The 25,638-nt window shown below is 47.6% G+C and overlaps 1 protein-coding gene across 1 annotated transcript in view; it reads left to right on the top strand.

Moving 5' to 3' along the window:
- The window catches only part of LOC117359469 (prolyl 4-hydroxylase subunit alpha-1-like), a 203,699-nt gene that overhangs the window by 140,011 nt on the left and 38,050 nt on the right, over positions 1 to 25,638 (top strand). The window contains exons 11-12 of the mRNA XM_033942306.1: positions 11,744 to 11,797; positions 13,981 to 14,046. Of these exons, the coding sequence (XP_033798197.1) occupies positions 11,744 to 11,797; positions 13,981 to 14,046 (120 nt within the window). The remainder of the gene's footprint in view (positions 1 to 11,743; positions 11,798 to 13,980; positions 14,047 to 25,638) is intronic.

The following is a 25,638-nucleotide window of genomic DNA, read 5'->3' as shown; positions in this document are numbered from 1 at the left end:
TTTCTTTAGTTTCCGGTCGTTGTGATTGTTTGTAGTTTACGAAAGCTTTTTTTTCGTAAACCCAACAATGACAAATGTTCGTAAAACCCAACAATGACAAATGTAAACCAAGTACATTAGCCAGCATTACAAAAAGACCTGAAATAACCTTCCTCTCCACCCTCCCATCCACCCCCCAAAAACCGAGCATAACTTCAAAAGTACTTGTAAATCAGAGGACTTGGACTCTGATAGCCCTTCGAGAAAATCTCCACCTGACTCCCACCCCAGCCCAGCCCTCCCTACCCTAACGAATATGGAAAACAACTGTCATGGTGAACAAAAGAAGAAGAAGGAAAAAAAGGGGGGAAGGCGAGAAAGAGAGAGTAAGAGGAGAAGAAGAAGAAAAGTTCAACTTGCACCTCTGCCAACCTTCACCCAACAATGCACCACACAAGTAGGTTATAAAGAGTTTAAAATGGCACTTCGAGCTCGTGGGGACAATGATTAAATATAGGGATCCCAAATGCTCAGAAATTGCCTTCTGCGTTTACAGCTAGTAGGAGCTGCCCTTCGTTCCAAGAGCATGAGATCGTATAATCGGTTTCTTCATGCCCAATAAGATGATGGGGTGGGACAAATCCATACCAAGAGAATCACCTTTTTCCCCAACGCCCCCACCTTTCGCATAAACTGACATTGACCTCGAGAAGGGAGCCGTATTTGTCTAGCAGAAAGCCTGCTGCCGATAGCGGTAGTGAGTGATCTGGAACAGTGATTCCCAACCCTGTCCTGGAGGAACACCAGGCCAATCGGGTTTTCAGGCTAGCCCTAATGAATATGCATGAGAGAGATTTGCATATGATGGAAGTAATAGGCATGCAAATTTGCTTCATGCATATTCATTAGGGCTAGCCTGAAAACCCAATTGGCCTGGTGTTCCTCCAGGACAGGGTTGGGAACCACTGATCTAGAATACATACCGTGTATTGCAATATTGATCTCCAAAAGTGTTTGATCTTCAGGCAAGACCAAAAGCGTGAAAAAAGGAATGAGTCAGTTGAGAACATATTTGACAAGTAGGTGAACTGACATAGCCTGAATAATAAAGCTGGCTCCGCGTAAAATAGGCTCAGTGAATAACCCAAAATTGACATTCACGAAGATTGGCGCTGACTGAAATTTCAGGGATTCTTCGAATCAGAATCTAAAGGTCCAGTAAAATCTCAAGGAGTCCAAATTTCTGACACCAGCAAGTTCACAGTATGTGTCTAGCTATGGGCTTGCCCAAGTGCTGAAGATCTTTATATAAGCAAGTGACTGTGAACCCATCCTCTAGCCTAGGGGGCTAAAAGCTCTCAAAACGTAGTATCAACATCCAGGGTTAAAGCCACCGAATCTAGAGATTAGGCATAATGCTGAAGCTGCTTATATTCCCCCACCAATAAAGGACAGTGAGATTGAAGATCTGCCCATGACATCAGGGGGGCCATTCTCATGCAGTATATGAGTTAACAATGTCAATCCACAAGATATAAGATGCCAAAAGCTAGTGCTAACCAACCCCGGTGGGAAGGACAAATTACCCTGAATAAGCAAGAAGCTGGTGATACGAGAGTTCCCGCACCAGGCGCCAAGTAGAAAGGACCATATCGCCCGTAGTGATCTAAGAAGCAAACTTGATTTGAGGTAAGAAGGAATCTGTGACCGGGACGAATGGAGCAATGAAAGAATATGCCAGGGAGCAAACAGCACTGCCTCCAGCGCTTTGATAGTGAATTCTTGTCTATTGGAAAACCAAACACCTAGGTAGCGCATCAGACAAGCCAATTGTAGTAACGAAAATCAGGAAGTCGCTAACGACAGGGGAATCATCAGTTGGAAATATGGTTGATATCATATCTGAGATAATCTCTGAGAGAGCGAGACCAGAAGGCTTTGAGCATGCGCAAATGCTCAAAGCCTAGTCCAGCCCGGCAGAGGAAGGAGGAGGATCTCTCTCGCACCGCCCAGCCCAGCCCAAACCAACGAGGGAGGATCTTTGGGCACTGGCACATGCTGTGCATTGGTGCTGGTGTCGGTGCCCAATCGGGTAAGAGTTGTATTTGCGGTGCTGGGGGGGATGTAGGATCGCGGGGGAAGGGGGGTGACGCGAGCGGGGGGGGGGGGGGGGATGCCGATTCGCAGGGGGAATGCCGGATCAGAATGTAAAAAAAAAATTGTAAAACGCGCTCACACGTATAATGCGCATGGTTATGCACGGTTTGTAAAATCATGTATAACGCGCGCGTTATATGCATGAAAATACAGTACTACACATACCCAGAAGTGTTACTGTGGTTTATGGAAAACTCTGGGAAAAATCTGAGCAATTGTGATATCAACCATATTTCCAACTGATGATTCCCCTGTCGTTAGCGAAATCTTATTAAATAAATAGCTTTGCCACATGGAATTTAGTAATTTTTTTAAGAACTACATTTGAATATAAGTATTCAATCCTGGCACAGTTCCACAGTGTGATGATAAAAACCAAGAAAGTGAAGTGAACATGCAGGCCACAGATACTTTTTTGGTAACTATAATTCTGTATCATCTGATAGACTGGTATACAGTAAAACCTTGGATTGCAAGTAACTTGGTTTGCAAGTGTTTTGCAAGACAAGCAAAACATTTTATTACATTTTAACTTGATATACAAGCAATGTCTTACAATACAAGTACATACAGTATACACCAGGGGTGGACAATGAGGGCCGGAATCCAGTCATGTTTTTAGGATTTCCCCGATGAATATGCATGAGATCCATTTGTATACAATGGGAGGCCCTCGTTGCCCACCCCTGGTATACACACATCACAACTGAGCCGATGGTTCTTCTCTCTCTGACGTTGCAAAAGTGTAGTGACTGTTCTAAACAAGCAAAGTCTTGCAATACGAGTACATACAGTATACACGTGTCACATCATCACAACTGAGCCGATGGTTCTTCTCTCTCTCTAACACTGCAGGAGTGTAGTGACTGTTTTAAATCAGCGAGGACTTGCAATACAAGTACATATTGTTTTTGGGTTGTGGAACGAATCGTCTGGAGTTTCCATTATTTCCTATGGGGAAATTTGCTTTGATATACGAGTGCTTTGGATTACAATCATACTTCTGGAACAAATTATGCTCGCAAACCAAGGTTTTACTGTACTTCCTTATGGATGGTTAATATACCTCACTGCTACCAGCAGGTGGAGCCTGAGATCAAACTTGTATATCAGTATAGCTTCCCCCCTAAGAATCCAGTCTTCCTCAGTCTCCGGTAGCAAGTGGTAAGGCTAGTTCGGCTCCCCTCTCAGAACTGTTGAAACTTTGTTTTTGGACTCCTGGTTCCCCTTTTGTTCTGGATAGAGCTTGGACGGGACCTGTTTTAGGATCCATCTGACCTCGGGGGTGTAAAATAGAGAATGACACGGTGGCGGTTACCCATGGCTAGCCGCGGGTAACCCGCCAAAACGGGGAAGAAAAAATAGTGGCCTCTGCGGGACGGGGACAAGGCCATTCACCGCCCTGTGGAGCGGTGAATGGACTTGTCCCCGTAGTGAGGCAATCAAGATCGCGCGGTCCCCTCCATCTCCCTCTCTCCACCTTACCTTAGCACTGTTCCTCAACCGCCGGTTGAATTTCTGCCGGTCTGCGCGAAAAAAAAAGTCTCTCCTTCTCCTCTGCTCTCTGTCTAAAGCTGACAGGATGTCTTTCCAACGTCAATTCTGACGTCGGAGAGGACGTTCTGGGCCAGACAATCGCTGCCTGGCTGGCCCAGAACGTCCTCTCCAACGTCAGAATTGAGTCGGAAAGAAGACTTCTGGCTTTAGCAGCTGCAGCATGGCGGTAAGAGAAGGGGAAAAGGAGGGAGGCTTTTTTTTTTTTGAGCGGCAGGGAGGCAGCAGGCTGGCTTTGGCTAGGGAGGGAGAAAGGTAAACAGGTAGGCAGGCTTTGGGGGTGGGACAAAGTGTGGAAGGCAGTGAGAGGGACATAGGAAGGAGGCATTAGGGGCACTTTAGACATGGGAAGGAGGCACTGGGGGCACTGAAGACAGGAAGGGGCACTAAGGATATGGGAAGGAGGCACTGGGGGCACTAAAGACATGGGAAGGAGGCACTGGGGGCACTAAAGACAGGAAGGGGCACTAAGGACATGGGAAGGAGGCACTGGGGGCACTAAAGACATGGAAAGGAAGCACCGGGGGCACTAAAGACATGGGAAGGAGGCACCGGGGGCACTAAGGACATAGGAAGGAAAGAGGGAGGGAATAGAAAGGGACAATTCTTGGGCCTTAGTTAAGAAAGAAAGAAATGAAAGAAAGGATACACAGAAAGAAGGAAACGCAACGAGAGACTCATGAAATCAATCACCAGACAGCAAAGGTAGGAAAAATGATTTTATTTTCAATTTAGTGATCAAAATGTGTCAGTTTTGAGAATTTATATCTGCTGTCTATATTTTGCACTATATTTGTCTATTTTTCTATAGCTACTGAGGTGACCGAGCTTGCGGAGATGGGGGCGGAAACAGGGTTTTAAAATTTTAGTCCTAGTCAGTGTTCCCTCTAAGCTGCGCTGGCGTGCGCTGGCGCACAAAATATTTACATCCAGCGCACAAGTTTCACGTCACAGCGCACGGCGGGCAGGGCGGCGAGAGGAGAATCGGGCGAGTTGGCTCATAACTTGCTGGCGCCCGATATTTGTAGCGCACAGCGAAAAAAATTTTGCTCACAACACCCGCCCGCTTAGAGGGAGCACTGGTCCTAGTAGTTTGCCGGTCCACAAAATAATTCTTTTATTTCTGCCGGTCCACGAGTGTAAAAAGGTTTAAAAACACTGATGTAGAGTATGCCGGCTTTCTTTTTCGCCCAGCCGCACGCGTTCAAAAAGCCGCGCTCGCGTTGATCAATCTTCTCTTCTCTTGCAACTTCCTGTTTCCGGTTGCGTCAGAGGAGAATATTGAACAAATGAGCACCCGCCGGCATACTCTACATCTAGGGTGAGATGGAGGGAGGGAGATGGCGGAACACTGCAATTGGTCGGGTGTCTGCTGTTTTTGTATCACTGCCTGCCTGCGCTCACGTTCCAGATCCTCCTGCATTTTTAATGTGCACAATTGACCTGATTCGAGCTATAGGTGAACATGGGGGACACGTCATTGAAAGGGAGGACAAGTTAATTGATTTATTTTATGTTCTGTTTTTACTACAGGGCAGAGGCACTGAAACAGATTCTCAGTGCAGTAGTAGTAGTGGCAGGACTCTCTTCTGTCTTCATGGTGTTTCGCAGTACTGAGGCTTATATGGATGCTGCGGGGACGGTGACGGGGCGGTGAATGGGATGGCAGTGGCGGTGAAAGGGGTGACAGTGACGGGGTGGTGAAGGGAACGGCGGTGACGGGGCGGTGCAGAGGATGGTGGGCCGGGGACGGTGCAGTGACGGGGACAGATTTTTTCCCCGTGTCATTCTCTAGTGTAAAACTCTGCGGGTCTCGTGCTGGGTCTCTCCTCTCACCTCTCTCCAACTCCCCATATTTTTGTAGAGGTGCCTCAGCAGGTGCCCTGGCACCTGGTTGGTCACATGTCTAGCTTTGAGAGCCTGTTCTGTAAAAAAAAAGAAAACAAAATCCTGAGGTGTGCCGGTCTAAAGGGCTAATTTCCCTTTAATGCTTCCTTTTTACTGTATTTTCTCATCTAACAAGCACTTTTCTTGCAGCTAGGGCGGTTTTTAGCACATTGAGCACTTTTAAAGGGAAAAAGTGCTGATTGTGCTCCAGACGCGAGGTACTCGCGGCTGACCTGTGTAAGCGTTGTGTAGGCCGAGGCAGTGGATGCCAACGGCCAGGGCACCCCTCCACATGTACCTAGCGAGTTGGGTTCGGATCACGACACCCATGCGGAGGGTTCCACAGCCGCCGACGGTCAGGGAGAAAAGGATTCCCTTGCCACTGGAATGACTGAGGATTCCCTTTTTGCATTGGTCGATTCCTTGGCTTCAGTGTCAGGAAAGTCCCAGGCTTTTTAAATGCAGCAGGCCGCAGGAGCTCCGATTTTGGCGGTTTCAGGTCCAATTTCGGCGGAAGCCTCTTCCTTCATCTCAGTTACCTCAGGTGACCTTCCCCCTGTTCTGGAAATACAGGGGAAGGTATGGCAGGGTCCCCTACTGGGGCAGAGAGTCCCTTGGGGCCACCGGGGGGGGGGTCTTTCCCCCTAAATTTATGTTAGCACTTTGTAAAGCTTATGTGCTGGTAGCTGTAGGTTCCGTGTCCACTCTGGGGATCTCGGGGTGGGTTGGGTGGGGGGGGGGGGGGTGGTTTGCCCTCAACGTCTTCCCCGATGCAGCCCCACACAGTGGCGGTGTTGCCCCCCTCTATTCCTCTCTCATCCAAGTGCCCGAGGGTCTCTTGGAATGAGGATTTTTGCCCAGAGGAGCAGGATGTAACTGTTGAAGACCTGGACCCTTGGGGAGAATTCCAGGATCCTCTTGGGGGGTCGGATCGGATTCCACAAGCGAGGAGTTTGACCATCCCCCAGCTGGCAAAGATGCTTCTGTGGTGCGCATTTTTCAGCGGGAAGAGCTTCATGAGTTAATTCTTCAGGTCTCCTCAGTTTTGCACTTTGAGGATACCGTGTCAGAGCCCCCGCATATGGTGGGCCCCTTGCTTAAGGGGATCCGCTCTGCTTCACGCTCTTTTCCTATGCATCAGGATATTCGGGATATTATGCTCGCACATTGGCAGGTGCCGGAAGCCCGTTTTTGTTTTGCGCACTCCATGGCCCACTTGTATCCCATTCCTGAAGGGGATAGGGATACTCTGAAGTCACCCGTAGTAGACGCAGCGGTTTCGGCCATCTCTATGAGGCATACCTTGCCTGTTGAGGGCGGTGTGGCTTTGAAGGACCCGGAGGAGCATAAGTTGGAGTCCCTCCTTAAAGAGAGTTTTGATGTGACAGCTCTTGTCAGTGAAGGCGATGATGTGTGGCAGGCTGGTGGCTAGAGCGTGTTTTCAAGGGGGCCCAGCATGTGCTTGACAGTAAATCTGAGAATTAGGAATTGCTAAAGCAAGAAGTTGCCAATATTGAATTGGGTACTTCTTATCTCTCGGATGCCATGTCTGACATCTTGTAAGCTTCTGCCAAGTCCTTGGCTTTTGGAGTGGCAGCATGCCGTACCTTGTGGCTTTGCGCTTAGTCCAAAGCTAAGTTGACAAAGTTTCATTTAAAGGATCTTTCTTGCTGAAGAACATTCAGAAGGTGTCACCCAATATTACTCACTGGGAAATGCAATTGAAAATTGTTCTTAGACTTTACATTCCACCGGAACGTGCAGCCCGGATGGGGATTACTGTGTCACATTCTTGCCCGAAATGCAATCAGGCTCACGCATCTTTGAGTCACATGTTTTGGGCCTGCCCCACAATCCAACAGTTTTGGAGACATCTGGGCCTATATACCACATCGCTTTGGGGACGGCGATGGCTTCTGCAACCGAGGGCATTATTTGGATTTTATAATATAGCCTCGCCCAAACCCAGGGGAATGTCAGCATTTATCTCCAGAGCCCTTTTGATGGGAAAAAAAGCCATCCTCACCAACTGGCTCTCCCGTGATTCCCCGTCATATGCACAATGGAGATCCCTAATGATAGTGCACGCAACACTGGAGAGACGCATGGTGGGAGACTTGACTCTTGGCCCGGGTCGCAAATTTTGTCAGGTGTGGGAGCAGTTCTGGCAGGACCTCACACCGTGTGCTCGCAGTAGACTTTTGAATCTTTAAGATTTTATTCCCACTCTCAGCTGTTGGTCTGGCCATGGATTCTTCGGGAGGGGAGGATGGGAGGGGAACTGATTATATTGTTGAAAATGTTATTTCCTGAATGGTACTACTGTTTGTATTTGCTTCTTACTGCTGGAATAATAAAAATCATTTAAACATAAAGGATCTTTCTTGTTTGGTGAGGACCTGGAGAGGTTGGTTCAGACTCTCAATGTTTACAGTGTACCTCATTTGCCTCAAAATAGGCCTAGGCCGCTGGCTCAAGGTGGCGCTGCTCATGGGTATAATTTTCGCCACTTCTGCCCTGGTCGAGAGGCTGCCTCTTTTCCATCTTCTGGGCTCTCTAGAGGCATATTCTTCCAGCGCATGCAGTCCTTTTGTGGGGCCCACTGGGGTGCGGGCAGCGCCCCCACCGGGTCCTCTGCCACCCATTCTGCTCAATGACTCCTTGCTGGCGCCCATCTTGATTCCAGTGGGCGTCCGGCTGAGGGATTTTTATCTAAGGTGGGCAGACATCAAGACTGATCAGTGGGTTCTGGAGGTGATTCGGGACAGCTATACTCTGGAATTCACCCAGTCCTTGCCAGACCGTTTTCTTGTTGCTCCCTCGCAGGAGGCGTGAAGCAGCAGGCCTTTCACCAGACCCATCAAAGATTGGTAGATCTCCGCGCGGTGGTTTCATTTCCCCCGCAGGAGTGGGGCACAGGTTGGTACTCTGTTTACTTTGTGGTGCCAAAGAAAGAAGGGACCTTTTGGCTCTTGAATTTGCCAAAATTCAAAATTGATTTGAAGGGGGTCAACAGGGCTCTTCACGTGTCTTCCTTCCGCATGGAAACTCTGCGGTCGGTGATTCTGGCGGTTCAGCTGGGGGAACTTCTGATCTCTCTGGATCTGACCGAGGCCTACTTACACATTCCTGTTTGGGCCTCCCATCATTGCTTCCTATGTTTTGTGATCTTGGGGCAACATTTCCCTTTGGTCTGGCCACGGCTCCGGACGTTCACCAAGGTGATGATGGTCGTTGTAGTGGCATTGCGAAAAGAGGGCATTCTTGTTCATCTCTACCTGGTTGATTCGAGCCAAGTCGTTCCAGGAAAGTACCCCGGTCACGGCTTGGGTAGTGGAGTTTCTGCAGTCGCTGGGATGGGTAATCAACCTTGCCAAGAGCCAGTTGTCTCCGTTTCAGTGCCTAGAATATCTAGGGGTGCTGTTCAACACCTCCTTGGGGAAGGTCTTCCTTCCGGAGGCCTGGGTAAGCAAATTGCAATCTCAGATTCGCCTGCTTATGGCATCCCGGTGTCCTCAGGCGCAGGATTTCCTCCAAGTTTTGAGGTCGATGGCGGCCTCCCTCGATATTGTGAGGTGATTGCGGGCCCATATGCGTCCTCTTCAGTATGCTCTTATTCAGAGGTGGTCGCCTCAGAGGCACAGTCTGGATCACCCTCTTCAGCTTCTGGGCTTAATTCAGGGCTGTCTTCGTTGGTGGCTCCAGACCCCCCATCTTGTACAAGGGGCGAGTCTGGATCAGCCGTAGTGGACAGTGCTGCTCATGAATGCCAATCTTCTCAGTTGGGGGGCTCAGTTTCTAGGTCACTCAGCTTAGGGCACCTGGTCCATGGAGGAGGTTTCTTGGTCGATCAATGTCTTGGAGACCAGAGCCATCCGTCTGGCGTTGCTAGCCTTCCAGTCCTTTTTGATGGGCAAGTCAGTCAGGGTTCTTTCGGACAATGCCACAGTGGTGGCCTATGTCAATCATCAGAGGGGCACCGGAGCATTGTGGTGGCACAGGAGGCGGCTCTGCTCATGGTCTGGGCAGAGTCGCACCTTGAAGAAATATCGTCATTCCACATAGCCGGAGTAGAGAATGTTCAAGTGGATTTCCTAAGTCGTCACATGCTAGATCCCGGAGAGTGGTGTCTAAGCCCCGTGGCCTTTCAGTTGATAGTGCAAGCTTGGGGTGAGCCCCTCATGGACCTGTGTCACAAGTGTCAACGCCAAAACGCTCCGCTTCTTCAATCTTTGCAGAGACGGTCAGGCTGAGGGCCTGGATGCTTTGGTTCAACCATGGCCAACGGAGGGGCTGTTGTATGTGTTCCCTCCGTGGCCATTAGTGGGCAGAGTTCTTCTCCGCATACTTCGCCATCCGGGTGTCGTGGTTCTGGTGGCTCCAGATTGGCTTCGTTGACCGTGGTACACGGGTCTGGTGAGGCATCTGGTTGCGGAATCTCTTCCTCTGCCTCTCTTGGATGACCTTCTGACTCAGGGTCCCATTCCAATGTTCGATCCAGGGTCACGGAGGCTTTCCACTTCTCAGGCTTATGTGAGGGTTTAGCGTCTCTTTGAGGAATGGTGTGCTGCACCTGGCGTGGTCTCTTTTCGCTCTTCCTTGCCTAACATCTTATAGAGTTCTTGCAGGATGGCCTGGACAGGGGACTGGCTTGGTCTTCTCTCCGGGTTCAGCTTGCAGCCTTGTCAGCCTTTCGTGGGTTGTTGAAAGGTCAGCGTTTGACTTCCATTCCAGATGCGATTCACTTCTTGTGGGCGGCCAAATTGCTCAGGCCTCCCGTACAACCCTCTGTTCCATCATGGGATCTGAATCTGGTTCTGTCAGTACTAGTGCGCCCGCTGTTTGAACTGTTGGGTGACGTCTTTTTGAAGGACCTTACTCTTAAAGCGGTCTTCTTGGTGGCCATTACTTCAGCTAGACGTGTTTCTGAGCTGCAGGCTTTCTCTTGTAGGACTCCCTTCTTGGAGTTTTTTAGGGAGCAGGTTGTCTTGAGACCTGTTCCCTCTTTTCTGCCCAAGGAAGTTTCTCTTTTCATGTAAATCAGCCTGTGGTCATCCCGGTGTTGGGTAACTGGGAGGGCTCTTCCGAGCAGAGACAGTTACGCAAGTTGGATGTCAGGTCCATCGCTCTTATGTGCAGAGGACCCAGGAGATCAGGAAATCAGATTATATCTTTGTTCTTCTAGCGGGTCCTCGTAAGGGGGATGGTGCTTCTAAGGCTACTATTGCGTGCTGGATCAAGGAGACTTATTGCTTCCGCTTATCTTCTGAAGAAGCCTGTTCCAGAATTTCTCAAGGCTCATTCCACTAGGGGTCAGGCAGCTTCTTGGTCTGAGTCTTCTCTAGTGCCCCTAGTGGATATTTGCAAGGCTGCAGGTTGGTCTTCTCTGCATTCCTTTGTCAAACACTACTGTGTGGATGTTTAGGCGTTTCGGGAGCGGTATTCAGTGAGCGTGTTCTGGGGTCGGCCCTTCAAGGGTCCCACGCTTGATAGGTACTGCTTTGATATGTCCCATCCATAAGGAACTATATCGGTCTACCTGGCGATACAGAAGGAGAAATTAGGTTCTTACCTGCTAATTTTCTTTGTTAGCCTGTAGACCAGTATAGTTCCCCACCCTATCGGTCTTTGTGCGGTGATTGTGAGGTTTTGCTCGTGTGGAGATTTGGAATTTTTTTGCAAGTTCTAGTATTTTTCTAGGGCCGGGGAGAATTAAGAACAGTGGCAATGGCTCAACTAGTTTAGCTGGTGAGCTGTGAGGATGTTTATTTTCTGGGATAAAGTTCGACACATGTTCCAACAGTGTTTTTAGTTGTTTGTTGTTTTTACCCTCTTGTTCTGAGTGTATTTTACTGTTTTCAGTTAAGATTTTTCCTAGGTTCTGCTTGGCTATTCGGGGGAAGCTATATTGATATACAAGTTTGATCTCAGTCTCCACCTGCTGGTAGCAGTGAGGTATAATACCCATCCGTAAGGAACTATAACGGTCTACAGGTAACAGAAAGAAAATTAGCATGTAAGAACCTATTTTCTCCTTTCTCCATTTTTTTATATAATCATGTTAGAGACATAAACATTCTTGATGTCCATAACTGATTTCACTGCGCCATGTCTTGTTCCTGTTATTTGATTGACTTTGAGATGTTCTGCTTTTCTCTTATTTTAGATTGCTAACTACGGCGTCGGAGGCCAGTATGAGCCTCATTTTGATTTTGGGAGGGTAAGTTCTATTTTGTGCCTTCATTATTGTCCATGTAGTGTTTTGTTTTTCTCTTCCAGGTGGCAAATTATGGCATGGGAGGACAGTATGAACCCCACTTTGACTTTGCATGGGCAAGTAAAGAGCTGGTGGCCTAAACAATCAATCCTATTCATCTCTTTGCAAATTGGCAGTGTTTTTACACACTAGTTTGTCAGGTTCTTGAAATGCATCTACTTTCCTAATCAGACTAATATATGAAACCCACTAAAACACCAGCTGAATAAGAACATAAGAATAGCCTTACTGGGTCAGACCAATGGTCCATCAAGCCCAGTAGCCCATTCTCACGGTGGCTAATCCAGGTCACTAGTACCTGGCCAAAACCCACGGAGTAGTAATATTCCATGCTACCGATCCAGGACAAGCAGTGGCTTCATCCATGTTTTTCTCAATAGCAGATTATGGACTTTTCCTCCAGGAACTTGTCCAAACTTTTCTTAAAACCAGCTACCCTATCCGCTCTTACCACAACCTCTGGCAATACGTTCCAGTACTTAACTATTCTCTGAGTGAAAAAAAATTTCCTCCTTTTTTAAAAGTGTTTCCCTGTAACTTCAAGTGTCCCCTAGTCTTTGTAATTTTCCCCTCAACTGTCTCTTTTCCAAGCTGAAGAGCCCTAACCATTTTAGTCTTTCCTCATACGACAGGAGTTCCATCTCCTTTATCATCTTGGTCGCTCTTCTTTGAACCTTTTCTAGCGCCACTATATCTTTCTTGAGTTAAGGAGACCAGAATTGAACACAGTATTCCAGATGAGGTCACAAAGAAGAGCGACCAAGATGATAAAGGGGATGGAACTCCTCTCGTATGAGGAAAGACTAAAATGGTTAGGGCTCTTTAGCTTGGAAAAGAGAAGGCTGAGGGGAGATATGATTGAAGTCTACAAAATCCTGAGTGGAGTAGATCAATTTTTCACTCTGTCAAAAATTTCAAAGACTAGGGGACAGTCGAAGTTACAGGGAATACTTTTAAAACCAATAGGAGGAAAAAATTTTCACTCAGAATAGTTAAGCTCTGGAACCCATTGCCAGAGGTTGTGATAAGAGCGGATAGCATGCTTGCCCTGGACCAGTAGCATGGAATATTGCTACTCCTTGAGTTATGGCCAGGTACTAGTGACCTGGATTAGCCACCGTGAGAATGGACTACTGGGCTTGATGGACCATTGGTCTGACCCAGTAAGGCTATTCTTATGTTTTTTTTCATTTTCAAGGTTAACTCCTGCTTTATAAAGCTGTGTTATACAGAGTGTACTGCAGAGTCTGTCATGTAAAACTTAATAGACTATATCAAAAATAGCAGGAGAAAATAGTCCAAAGTAAATCACAATAGTAGATTTTCCAAAATCAAATACTTAACAACTAAGAAAAAATCTCACCAAACAAAAAAATAACAAATAAAATATATTTTTTATGTTTGGTGAAATTTTTCTTAGTTAAGTATATAAATTTTAATGTCAGCAAAACTGAGATGCTATGTAGGAAGCATGTAATGCCATATTAGTGTTTTGTCCCCTGGTACTAGTATAAAGAACCATGAAATAATTTTTCTGAGAAACGTGCAGCAGTAACAACTGGGAGGGATTGGTGGGAGGGATCCTGATTGGGCAGACTTGCTGGGCCGCCGGCCCTTTTCTGCCGTCATGTTCTATGTTTCTAACTCCTCCCACCACCCCACAATATAATTATTTAACTCCCTGAAGGACCTGATCTAGAAGCCGTTCTCTGTAATAGACACTGGTCAGGCATTGAGAGAAAAAAAAAGTGCAGTATTGCATGCAGATAAAGAATTTTCAACTTTTTTCCTTGCAATGCATCTCAGCATAGCTGGTGTTTGCTTGTGTTGAAATGCTGAATAAAGCACTATTATATTACAGGGAAGGTGTTTGTGACGGCATAAAGTCAAAGGACATAAGATAAAGACAAGCCTCTTCATCACAAGTTCTATAATAAGATAAGCATCCTAAAACTGTTGATTTTTAGGTACTTAAGATTATTTGAATTGGGCATTGATCATTCAATGACTACTAGTGAGTCTCTTGCATGTTCTGGGTAGTTCATCTCTTTCTCTCTGCCTACTGTTACTTCATGCTGTTGTGTTATCCATGATAAACATCTATTAACTGTATCTGTTTTCCACAGAAAGATGAACCTGATGCCTTTAAAGAGCTGGGCACTGGCAACAGGATTGCTACCTGGCTATTTTATGTGAGTACTGTATCACTTGAATCAATTTACCTTGGCAAATACTGTTTCAAGACAGTTTCCAAGTCAAATACAGTCAAACCTCGGTTTTCGAGTAACCCGGTTTGCGAGTGTTTTGCAAGATGAGCAAAACATTCTCGCAAAGCTTGTCTCGCAAACCAAGTGTTGACTCGATTTTCGAGCACCTCCCCCCCCACCCCCCGAGAACCGGCATCGCTACCCCTCGCTCGCAAAGCCTCCTCCCCGCTCGAACCGGCACTCCCTACCCAAACAACTTGAACTTACCCACCCCCCCCACGGTCTGGCACCGGCACGCAGCCCACAGGATGTGCCAGAGCCGCTTGAAGATCTTCCTGCCTCTGCCGGGCCTTGAGCATGCATGTGCGCATGCTCAAGGCCTTCTAATTCTCCCTCTTCAAGCGGCACCGGCACGCCCTGTGGGCTGCGTGCCGGTGCCAGACGGGGGGGGGGGGTAAGTTCAAGTTGTTTGGGCGGAGGGTATCGGTTCGTGGGCGGGGGGGCCTTTTGCGAGCGGCGGGAGGGGGAGCAGCACCACTGGCCTCGGGGGGGGAACGTATCAAAGCGAGTTTCCATTATTTCCTATGTGGAAATTCGCTTTGATATGCGAGTATTTTAGTTTACGAGCATGCTTCTGGAACGAATTATGCTCGTAAACCAAGGTTCCACTGTATTTGTTTTAAAACACACACATTCACACACACGCCCTGAAACAACATATTAAAACATAAAAATCAACTCATAATAAACACCAAGCAGAAAACATAAACCCAGCATCCTACACACCCCAGCCCCCACCACCTCTAGAAAGGCGTAGAAACATGACAGCAGATAAAAGCCAGATGGCCCATCTAGTCTGCCAATCTGCAGTAACCATTATCTCTTTCTCTGAGAGATCCCAAGTGCCTATCCCAGGCTCTCTTGAATTCAGACAGTCTCTGTTTCCACCACCTCTTCCGGGAGACTGTTCCACGCATCTACCACCCTTTCCGTAAAAAAGAATTTCCTCAGATTACTCCGGAGCCTATCATCTCTTAACTTCATCCTTTGCCCTCTCATTTCAGAGTTTCCTTTCAAATGAAAGAGACTCAACTCATGCACGTTTACATTACGTAGGTATTTAAACGTCTCTATCATATCTCCCCTCTCCCACCGTTCCTCCAAAGTATACAGATTGAGATCTTTGTCTGTCCCCATACACCTTATCAGAAAATAAAAAAACAAGAGGGCATTCGGAAAAGTTGAAAGGGGACAGATTCAAAACGAATGCTAGGAAGTTCTTCTTTACCCAACGTGTGGTGGACACCTGGAATGCGCTTCCAGAGGACGTTATAGGGCAGCGAACGGTACTGGGGTTTAAGAAAGGATTGGACAATTTCCTGCTGGAAAAGGGGATAGAGGGGTATAGATAAAAGATTACTGCACCGGTCCTGGACCTGGTGGGCCGCCGCGTGAGCGGACTGCTGGGCGCGATGGACCTCAGGTCTGACCCAGCGGAGGCATTTCTTATGTTCTTATGACCATACACCATTTTAGTAGCCTTCTACAGGACTGACTCCATCCTTTTTATATCTTTTTGAAGGTGCAGCCTCCAGAATTGTACACAATATTCTAAATGAGGTCTCGCCAGAGTCTTATACAGAGGCATCAATACCTCCTTTTTCCTACTGGCCATACCTCTCCCTACATCCTTTGCCAGAGTCCGATACAGAGGCATCAATACCTCCTTTTTCTTACTGGCCATACCTCTCCCTACATCCTTTGCCAGAGTCTGATACAGAGGCATCAATACCTCCTTTTTCTTACTGGCCATACCTCTCCCTACATCCTTCTAGCATTCACCGTCACCTTTTCAATCTGTTATTTTATGTGGGAACTGTATCTACATCTTTTGTCCTCTGAATTTGCAAGTAGTTCTTTTCCCTGTGCAGATCCTCAAGTAATTAATTCCACAGAGCTGGGCTAGCATTAGAAAATTTGATGGCTGGCTTGTCAACCTGCCTGCCCACCCACCACTGATCAAGCTACCTGAAGCTCAGGCAACGCTGGTAAATTGGAACCAGCAGATTTTAAAGGACATACCATTCTAGCATGTTCCTAAAATAAATTGGTGTACTCGGGTACAAAACTGTAAAAATAAGAGTACACCATTTAAACTGAATTTGTTGTATCAAATGTATGCTATTATAAGCACTGGTGAAATCCTAGCAAATTTACCAGCCCTGGCCAAAAAACATCAATGTGGCATTTTGCAAGGGACAGATTTTCATACCTAGTAAACCAAAATACAACCCGTTACAATAATCCAAATCATTCAAAATTAGGGCCTGCAAAACTGACCAAAAGTCTTGAAGTCACATATTTACCTACTTTTCAGCTACAACCTAAGAAATGCCTTATTTACTATAGGTTCTTCCATGAAGAAAGAATCTAGCTAAAATTCTAAATTATGCACAGTAGTCTTAACCTCTTATCAGTGACCTTTTCACCTCTACTGCATTTAGAACCTCAGGGATCTCACATCTTCTAACCCAGTGGTTCCCAACCCTGTCCTGGAGGACCACCAGGCCAATCGGGTTTTCAGGATAGCCCTAATGAATATGCATGGAGCAGATTTGCATATAATGGAAGTGACAGGCATGCAAATCTGCTCCATGCATATTCATTAGGGCTATCCTGAAAACCCGATTGGCCTGGTGGTCCTCCAGGACAGGGTTGGGAACCACTGTTCTAACCCATAATAGTTTGGATTTTTACATTATATTACATTACAGTACATTTATAGACCACAAAACCTTCCAGATCGATGTGGTATACATAAGCAAGAAACTGTACAAATCATCAAATTACAAAATTTGTGACTTTAATCATTAATTTTCCCAAAATCTTACAAACAAAGATGTTTTCAATAGTTTTCGGAAGTGCAGATAGAAGCCTGAGGTAGCAAACAAGATACGTAACTCGGAATCCTGATTGGCTGCCTACCATGTAGGCATTAACTATTTGAATTAACTATTTGCAAAGACTTGTATATACTTTTCTTCCTGCATCCTGTACTAAACCTATTTTTGATTTCCAGTGCAATAGATGAGACATTCTAGACCAGGGATCTCAAAGTCCCTCCTTGAGGGCAATCCAGTCGGGTTTTCAGGATTTCCCCAATGAATATGCATTGAAAGCAGTGCATGCACATAGATCTCATACATATTCATTGGGGATATACTGAAAACCCGACTGAATTACGGCCCTCAAGGAGGGACTTTGAAACCCCTGTTCTAGACAGTAGGGTTATTTCCCCATAGCCGTGTATCTGCTGCAAAAGGAATCCACTCCATATTTTTCACTCTCCCTCTGTTATACTTCACTGGGCTCTCTGGCTCCACCTTCAGTTCTTTCCTTCTGCATGCGTGCCTGCAGGAGTGTTTGTTCTGCTCTCCTCATTTTATTATTTTAATTTGATGTAATTTCATCCCTTTTCGGGTAATTCAGTGCTTGGAGCGATTTTGAAGCCTTGCCTGCTTAAAAATTCACAGACTTCAGCTGTAGCTGATAGGCCGATCCCACTGGGTACTTGTTAGCCAGCCTGCATAGTTTTCTTTGGAGCTCAGGGCCATCCCTGAAGTAGTCTCACCTTCTGTTAATCAGGGGTCGGGCGCAGGCTATTGGGCGCCCTTAGGAGGCTCGGCAATGTCTCGCAGGGTGCTGGATGTATTATCGCGCCTCCACCCGTCCCTGTGTACATCCGTTGATATGCAGGAGTGGAGGTGTAATCAAACATAGGAGTCTAACTGGCAGCCCAAAGATCAGCTTTGTAGAAGCATTCCCAGATTTGAGGCAGAGAATTTCTCATTTAGCTACTGTGAGAGAGCTGGAAGCAGGCTGCAGCACAGATCTTCTCAGGTCATAGTGAGTACACAGGCTTGACAGCCTGTGAGAGACATTGGGGGAGATTGGAAAAGTAGGGTTTTCAGTGTTTCTTGATGTTCCCCTGTGTTCTCCCTCCTGAAAAATCCTAAAATTGCTGTTTTTATAGTTTGGGAAGTGTGAAAACTATGGTATGAATTTTGACTCTGCCCATCTTGGCTTTTTAGTGATCTTTTTTCTAAAGTTCCCTGCTTGTTCAAAACTGTAAATTTTGCTTAGAAACCTGCTGGGATAGAGTCCTTAGGTTCTCCTCATGTTGATTCTTGCCAAGATTGCACAAATTTAGCGCCTTTAGAGCATCCTTGCACCACATGGCGCAATGAGGGGTGGCTACAGCATCTGACTTAGCTTCTCCCCAGCTGAAGCAAGTGACCAGATGCTCAGCTAGCCCGGGAAGGCAGCTGTCGTTACTTTCGGGGCTCAGCACAGCTGGTCCTTCCGTCGGCCAGGCTGTGGGCTCTCCGCAGCCTAAGAAATGCAAATGCAAGTCATCTAAGGATGATTTTTCTATCCTAGGAGCCAGACACTTTATCTAAATTTGTGGAATTTTTGTGGTCAGAGTTTTAGTACAAGTGTTCTCCACAGCATCTCTTAGTGGTGTGATGACTTTGGGCACACCATCGCCTCAGCCTGCTACAGCTTTTGCGCTGGGGAACCCGGATGCTGATATTTCCCTTACTGATCCCTTGTTAATAGGTACAGCGTTTCTCGGAACAGAAGATCAGGGGCTGTGTGCTAGATCTGCAGATCCCTCTTTGGTCTTAGATTCTGTGGGTGGTTCTACTGTCCTGTGCTTATTTAAGTTTGTGGCTCTGCCCGACGTTGCAGGAATTGAATTTGGTCATTCAGCCAGCTCCATCCACTTCTTCTTCCTGGCTATGTGGTGTGTGCACTCCAGTCAGTCAGCTACCTTTCCCTGGCACCCTATGAGTGCTCTGGTCTCAGAGCAGTTTGACTCTCTGGAAGGCTCTTTGAAAATTGCTAAAGCTATGTCCCACTTGTATGTTGTGGCACAGGAGTGTCAGCAGCTTTTGGGTCAGCCCAGGGTGGATTCTTTCATGGCACAGGTGACTAAAGGCACCTCTCTACCCAGTGAGAGGGATATTGTGTTAAAGGACATGCAGGATCGCCAGCTGGATGTGGTCCTCAGGAAACTTTTTGATACAGCTACATTAGGTATCGAGGCTGCTTCGGCAATGTCCTTTATGGCACGCACCTGTCTCTCTTGACTGTGCACCCTGAAGAATGAGGCACTGGATCCTCCTCCTCAACTTCTGATGGCTGGGACAGATTATGTTCAAATCTGTTTTATTATGCAATAACAACAGGAAGTACAACAGTAGGAAAAAAAACATGTTATATTATGTCACCCAACCAAATCCGCGGAGGACTGGACTCTGATGTCCCCCACGATCGAACCCCACCCCCACCCCACAGAGAGAACACCCCCACCCCACCCCACCCACCCACCCCCAATAAACATACAACTCTCAGGCAGGGAACAGCATGGAGAAAGAAAGGCACTGACTCACAGATGGAGTCTATTCAATATGCGGCTGCGACTTTCAGGGGTTAAAATATTCAAATACGGAGTCCATGTGTGAACAAAGTCTCTGCTCCGGCGACGGGAAAAACAAGCTAAGCGGGCCTCCCAGCCCATAAGTTCGTGCAGTCGATTCCTCCACAGCCAAAAGGAGGGGGGCTCAGGAGAAAGCCAGCAACATAAAATACATTTCTTCCCCAAAATAAAACATTTACTAAGAAATAATTTTTCAAAAGAAGTATACATAGAAAGGAAGGAAAATTGAGCAAACAACATAGGTAGCACCGAGACTGGCACAGAGGTTTGTAACAAGCCCTGTAAAAAGGAGGCCAATGCCTTCCAAAAGGCCTGAATCCCCTGGCAGCTCCAAATTCCATGAAAGTAAGAATTAACCTCCACCGAACAGTGGGTACACAATTGAGTACCAATACATCCCATATGGTAAGCCTGGCTTTGGGAAGCATAGGCCCGCAGGACAGTGCGAAAGTGACATTCACGTAGTTCAGCACTATGCACTAAACCCAAAGTACGTTTCAGGATTTTCAACAAAAAGTGATCGCTGGGACAGATTATATGACAGATACATTGTATGGATAAATAAACCTACATCACAGCTTCATAATTATATATAACATATTCCATTAATTAAATAGTGCTCAGACCCACAGCCTATTAATGTTCATGTGAAGTGAACCAAACCTCGGCTGCCATCAGACCATCATAGCACCACAGTCATGATCATATTTATAAGCAGAATAACAATAAAATCCACTTATCTGCTGGCGGTAGCTAGAATGGGCTGGTCACGAAACAGACAGACTTATGTGTAACAGTGCCAGTGCAACACCATTAAAAACTCCTGAAGCCATGAAATGCAAGTCTTCCCGTGCTCCTCCCCCTTTCCCCTGACTCGAGTTTCACGACAGAGTGCTTCCTCAGGAGGGGAAACTCTAAAATACAAAAAATAACCTAAATAAATCAAATCACATACACCTCACAAAATATTATCACTCATCTCATAGCAAAACATTTTTAAATACTTTTAACCCTTCATAAATACCTTTCTATGGCTCCAGCTTCACAGACATCCAAACTGAGCTGACTCAGCCCACCAACTAACTGAAAAAGAAACGCCGACTCCCTCCTAACTTTTAAAGAGGTAGCTTGATGTCACCTCCCTTTAAATGCCTAATAGAGAAACCAAGTGGCTTCACTCTACAGCAGGGGTGCCCACACTTTTGGGGCTTGCGAGCTACTTTTAAAATGACCAAGTCAAAATGATCTACCAACAATAAAATTAAAAAAAAATACTGTACGCATAGAATTGTCAATTATCATTCCTATTCCGGGGGGTTTTCAAAGAGGTCAAAGCAGATGACTCTATGCACTGTCACCTCAGTAATAACCATACAAAAATAGGCAAATACCCACCCCCTTCCCTTTTTACTAAACCACGATAACAGTTTTTAGCGCAGGGAGCTGCGCTGAATGCCCAGCACTGCTCTCGACACTCATAGGCTCCCTGCGCTAAAAACCTCTATTGCGGTTTAGTAAAAGGGGACCATATTGTAAAATATAGACAGCAGATATAAATTCAGACACATTTTGATCACTAAATTTAAAATAAAATCATTTTTCCTACCTTGTCTGGTGATTTCATGAGTCTCTGGTTGCACTTTCTTCTTCTGACTGTGCATCCAATCTTTCTTCCCTTCTTTTAGCCTGTTTGCTTCCTCTCCTCCTGACTTCATTCCCCACCCCAAACGTTTTCTTCTTCTCTCCCTGCCCTCTCTTTCTTTCTCTCTTCATGCCCCTTTCTTTTTTTCTGTTTCTCTTCTTTCCTTCTGTTTCCCTGCCTGCCCTCTTTCTCCCTCCCTGCCCTCCCCCAAGCCACTGCCACTGCCGCCGGATAACAGGCCCCCAAAGCCGCCCGCCGCCGGCCAAGCTCTCCTTGCTTCGGGCGCACCAGCATTCCTCTCCCCGACGTCAATTTTGCCTTCGGAGAGGAAGTTACGCTGGCCAGAACTTCCTCTCCGAGGCAGAATTGACGTCGGGGAGAGAAAGGCTGATCGGCCCAAGATCGACCTATTGGGAGAAATGCTGCCGGGTCCTGCCTAGAGAGTTGCGCGGGGACAGAAATCCCACCCGTCCCCACCCGTCCCCGCCAAAGTCCCACCCGTCCCCGCCAAAGTCCCACCCGTCCCCGTGAGGAATCCCTCCGTCCCCACCCGTCCCCGCGAGGAATCCCCTCCGTCCCCACCCGTCCCCACGAGGAATCCCCTCCGCCCCGCCCGTCCATATAAACTTCAGAAATAGTTATTTCATTTAATTATGCTACTGAATTAAAGGCTCTGGTAGAAACCCATTTACAAATAAGCAAAAAGACTTTATTAATTTGAAAATATTAATTGGGAAGAATACATACTTTGCAAATGGGTTTCTACCAGAGCCTCTAATGTTTATAAATTTTTATCAACACAATTAATATACTACTTTATCCTGAAGCAAAATAAAAAAAAAGAAATATAATTCTTTTCCTACCTTTGTTGTCTGGTTTCTGCTTTCCTCATGTTCTCATTCAATTCCTTCCATCCACTGTCTCTCTTCCTTCTGCATCTTCCATTTGCTCTGTTACTGTGCCTCTCCCTTTCTTCCCCCTTCCAAATTGGTCTGGCACCCATCTTCTTCTCTCTGCTCCCCCATAGTCTGGCATCTGTCTTCTTCCCTGCCAGTGTCTTCTCCCTACTCTCTCTTCCCCATTTCCTTTCAGTGTCCTTCTCCCCCCCATCTTCCCCATGTCCTGTCAGCGTCCTTCTCCCCCCTCTGTCTTCCACATGTGCTTTCAGTGTCCTTCTCTCCCCTCTGCTTCCCCATGTCCTTTCAGCGTCCTTCTCCACCCCCCCCCCCCGTCTTCCCCATGTCCTTTCAGTGTCCTTCTCCACCCCTTTGTCTTCCCCATGTGCTTTCAGCATCCTTCTCCACCCCTTTGTCTTCCCCATGTGCTTTCAGCATCCTTCTCCCCCCTCTGTCTTCCACAAGTGCTTTCAGAGTCCTTCCCCCCCCCGCCCTTCCCATGGCCTTTCAGCGTCCTTCTCCACCCCTTTGTCTTCCCCATGTCCTTTCAGCGTCCTTCTCCACCCCTTTGTCTTCCCCATGTGCTTTCAGCATCCTTCTCCCCCCTCTGTCTTCCACAAGTGCTTTCAGAGTCCTTCCCCCCCCCGCCCTTCCCATGGCCTTTCAGCGTCCTTCTCCACCCCTTTGTCTTCCCCATGTCCTTTCAGCGTCCTTCTCCACCCCTTTGTCTTCCCCATGTGCTTTCAGCATCCTTCTCCCCCCTCTGTCTTCCACAAGTGCTTTCAGAGTCCTTCCCCCCCCCCGCCCTTCCCATGGCCTTTCAGCGTCCTTCTCCACCCCTTTGTATTCCCCATGTGCTTTCAGTGTCCTTCACCCTCCTCTGTCTTTAAGTGCTTTCAGAGTCCTTCCCCCCCTCCTCCCGTCTTCCCCATGGCCTTTCAGCGTCCTTCTTCCCACTCCTTCTCTACCGCCCCGGGTGCAGTACAGCCGGCCAGGTCCCCTTACTTTTGTGGCACTTCCCCGACCGACTGACAACAGCCCCGGTCCGACAAACCTCCCTGCCCTTAACTGCGAATCTAAATTACCTTATTACAGCTGCTGTAAGAAGATAATTTAGATTCGCGGCTACAGGGCAGGGAGGATTGTCGGACCGGGGCTGCTGTCGGTCGGTCGGGGAAGTGCCACAAAAGTAAGGGGACCTGGCCGGCTGTGCTGCAACCGGGGCGGGGTGTGGCGTGGCGGGGTGTGGCGGGGCGGACCGCCCCCTCCCTTGGTAGCCACTCGAACCGCGAGGCTACTCTCCTCCTTACCTGCACTGCCTGCAGTACAGAGCCAAATGGAAGTCTTCCCGACGTCAGCGCTGACGTCGGAGGGAGGGAGGGCTTTGTTTAAGCCCTCCCTCCCCTCTGACGTCGGCGCTGACGTCGGGAAGACTTCCGTTCGGCTCTGTGCTGCAACCAGAGAAGGTAGGGAGAAGAGCCGCGCGACTGAGTACATCCAGCTTTGTTGAAGCCCTCCCTCCCCTCCGACGTCAGCGCTGACGTCGGGAAGACTTCCGTTCGGCTCTGTGCTGCAAGCAGAGAAGGTAGGGAGAAGAGCCGCGCGACTGAGTACATCCAGCCCCGCAGGAACCCCGCGACCCTCGGAGGCGTCCCCACGGGATCCCCGCGACCCTAGGGGGCGTCCCCACGGGATCCCCGTGACCCAAAGGGGGAACCCGCGGGATGCCCGCGGGTCCCGCGGGATTCCCGTCGTCCCCGTTCCCGTGCAGCTCTCTAGTCCTGCCTTTGAGGAAACAGAAAGTAGGCAGGACCTGGCAGCAAGAAGAGCAAATCGCAAGCTTCACTGACCAGTCTCCCGCTTTAGCGCGCGAATGGGGCTCTAACATGTGCGTGCCAGCTTCCCTTCTCTCCCCCCCTCCTGACATAACTTCCGGTTTCAGAGGAAAGAGAAGGGAAGCCAGTACAAGCGCACGTTAGCCCCCGGAGCATAAATTCTCCAAGCCGTTTTTTTTTTTTTTTTTAAATGTTGAGCAGCGAGGCAGCAGCAGAATTCAGGAGCAGGCCAGTCAGGAGGGGAAAAAAGAGAAGGGAACCCGCTCTGCGATCGACTGGGGTCGCCTGAGCGAGCGACCTGTCGATCACGATCGACGTGTTGGGCACCCCTGCTCTACAGGATTCAGATTGAAGTAAAGGCTGCTTTGTTTACCTCATTGGAATGACTACGAGACAGCATTGTATGTTCCAAAAACAGACAATATTTGTTTATTGTTAGTATAAAAACTTACAATATTACAGCAGCAAAGGCATAGCAGAAAAATATATTGTCAGTTCAGAATATGCAATGGAGAGAAGAACTTATACCCATATGCCTAGCAGGGGGCTAGCATGTCCCTGCTGGCATACCCAAGTGAATGTCACCTTTGATACACGTGTTTTTTATACAGAGAAATTCTTCCTTTGTTCCAAAAAGTACATCCCCGAATTCTGGTCATGAGACTCCCTATTGGTATAAAAATGTATATCTAACTATTCCTCCTCTCAGTCCACACCTCTCTCACTTCCTCCCCCCCCCACTTCCTCCCCCTTGCAGAAACAGAGAATTCTTGGTGAACTTTCTTCCTCCAGCTCTGAGATCCTTATCACCTTGCAGATGCTAATTAGTGATTTTACAATTCTGTGCATCTTCAGGATGGCGTCCTTGTATGCTGAAAGTTGGCAAAGGTGACCTTTCAACAATCCAGCTGCTTGGTTCCCATAACTCGGTTCAGAGACAGGGAGCAAATGTTCTCTCATCTCAATACACCCATATCATCCTGCAGGGATCCTTGCTCGTTATAAATGTTTTGTGGCTTTCCATAATTCCTTACTGTACAATACATATCGGCAGTACACGCATCGGCCACACTCGCGATGACTACTTCCCCCACATTGTATGACCTCATGAGAGTGTTGGCGAAAGTGTCGGCGTACTCCATCTCTGCCCACCAAATGCTGTGGGTTTGACAATGGGCTGACAATTCTACTTCCAAGGCCTGGATACACATTACATCCGACCAGTGGGTTTTAGACATTATTCGGTCAGGTTACAAGCTGGAATTTGCTCAACCTCTGACAGATTGGTTTGTGGACTCCACTTCAGGTCGCCCTGACAAAGCGCTCAGGGTTTAAGCCACCATTCAGCACTTGCAGTTAGTACCCAAGCTATTCAAGCTATAGAGCCATTACCACCCAACCTCTCAGTGTTCAAGCTAGGGTTACCAGACTCTGGATTTCTCCGGACAATTCCTTCTTTTGAGGATATGTCCGGGGATCCGGATGGCTTTTCAAAACCTGGCACTTTGTCCAGGTTTTGAAAAGCTGTGTCGGGCAGGGAGGATGTCCACCCATGCGTGGATGATGTCATCACATAGCATCCGTGCATAGGTGGAAGTCTTCCTTGCCTGACGGGCGGGGCTAAGGATCCAGATTTTCTGAAAGGAAAATCTGGTAACCCTAATTCAAGCTATAGAGCCATTACCATCCAACCTCTCAGGC

The sequence above is a fragment of the Geotrypetes seraphini genome, chromosome 4, assembly GCF_902459505.1.
Source record: "Geotrypetes seraphini chromosome 4, aGeoSer1.1, whole genome shotgun sequence".
In the NCBI taxonomy this organism is placed as follows: domain Eukaryota; kingdom Metazoa; phylum Chordata; class Amphibia; order Gymnophiona; family Dermophiidae; genus Geotrypetes; species Geotrypetes seraphini.
This window is presented reverse-complemented; position numbering and strand designations above follow the sequence as displayed.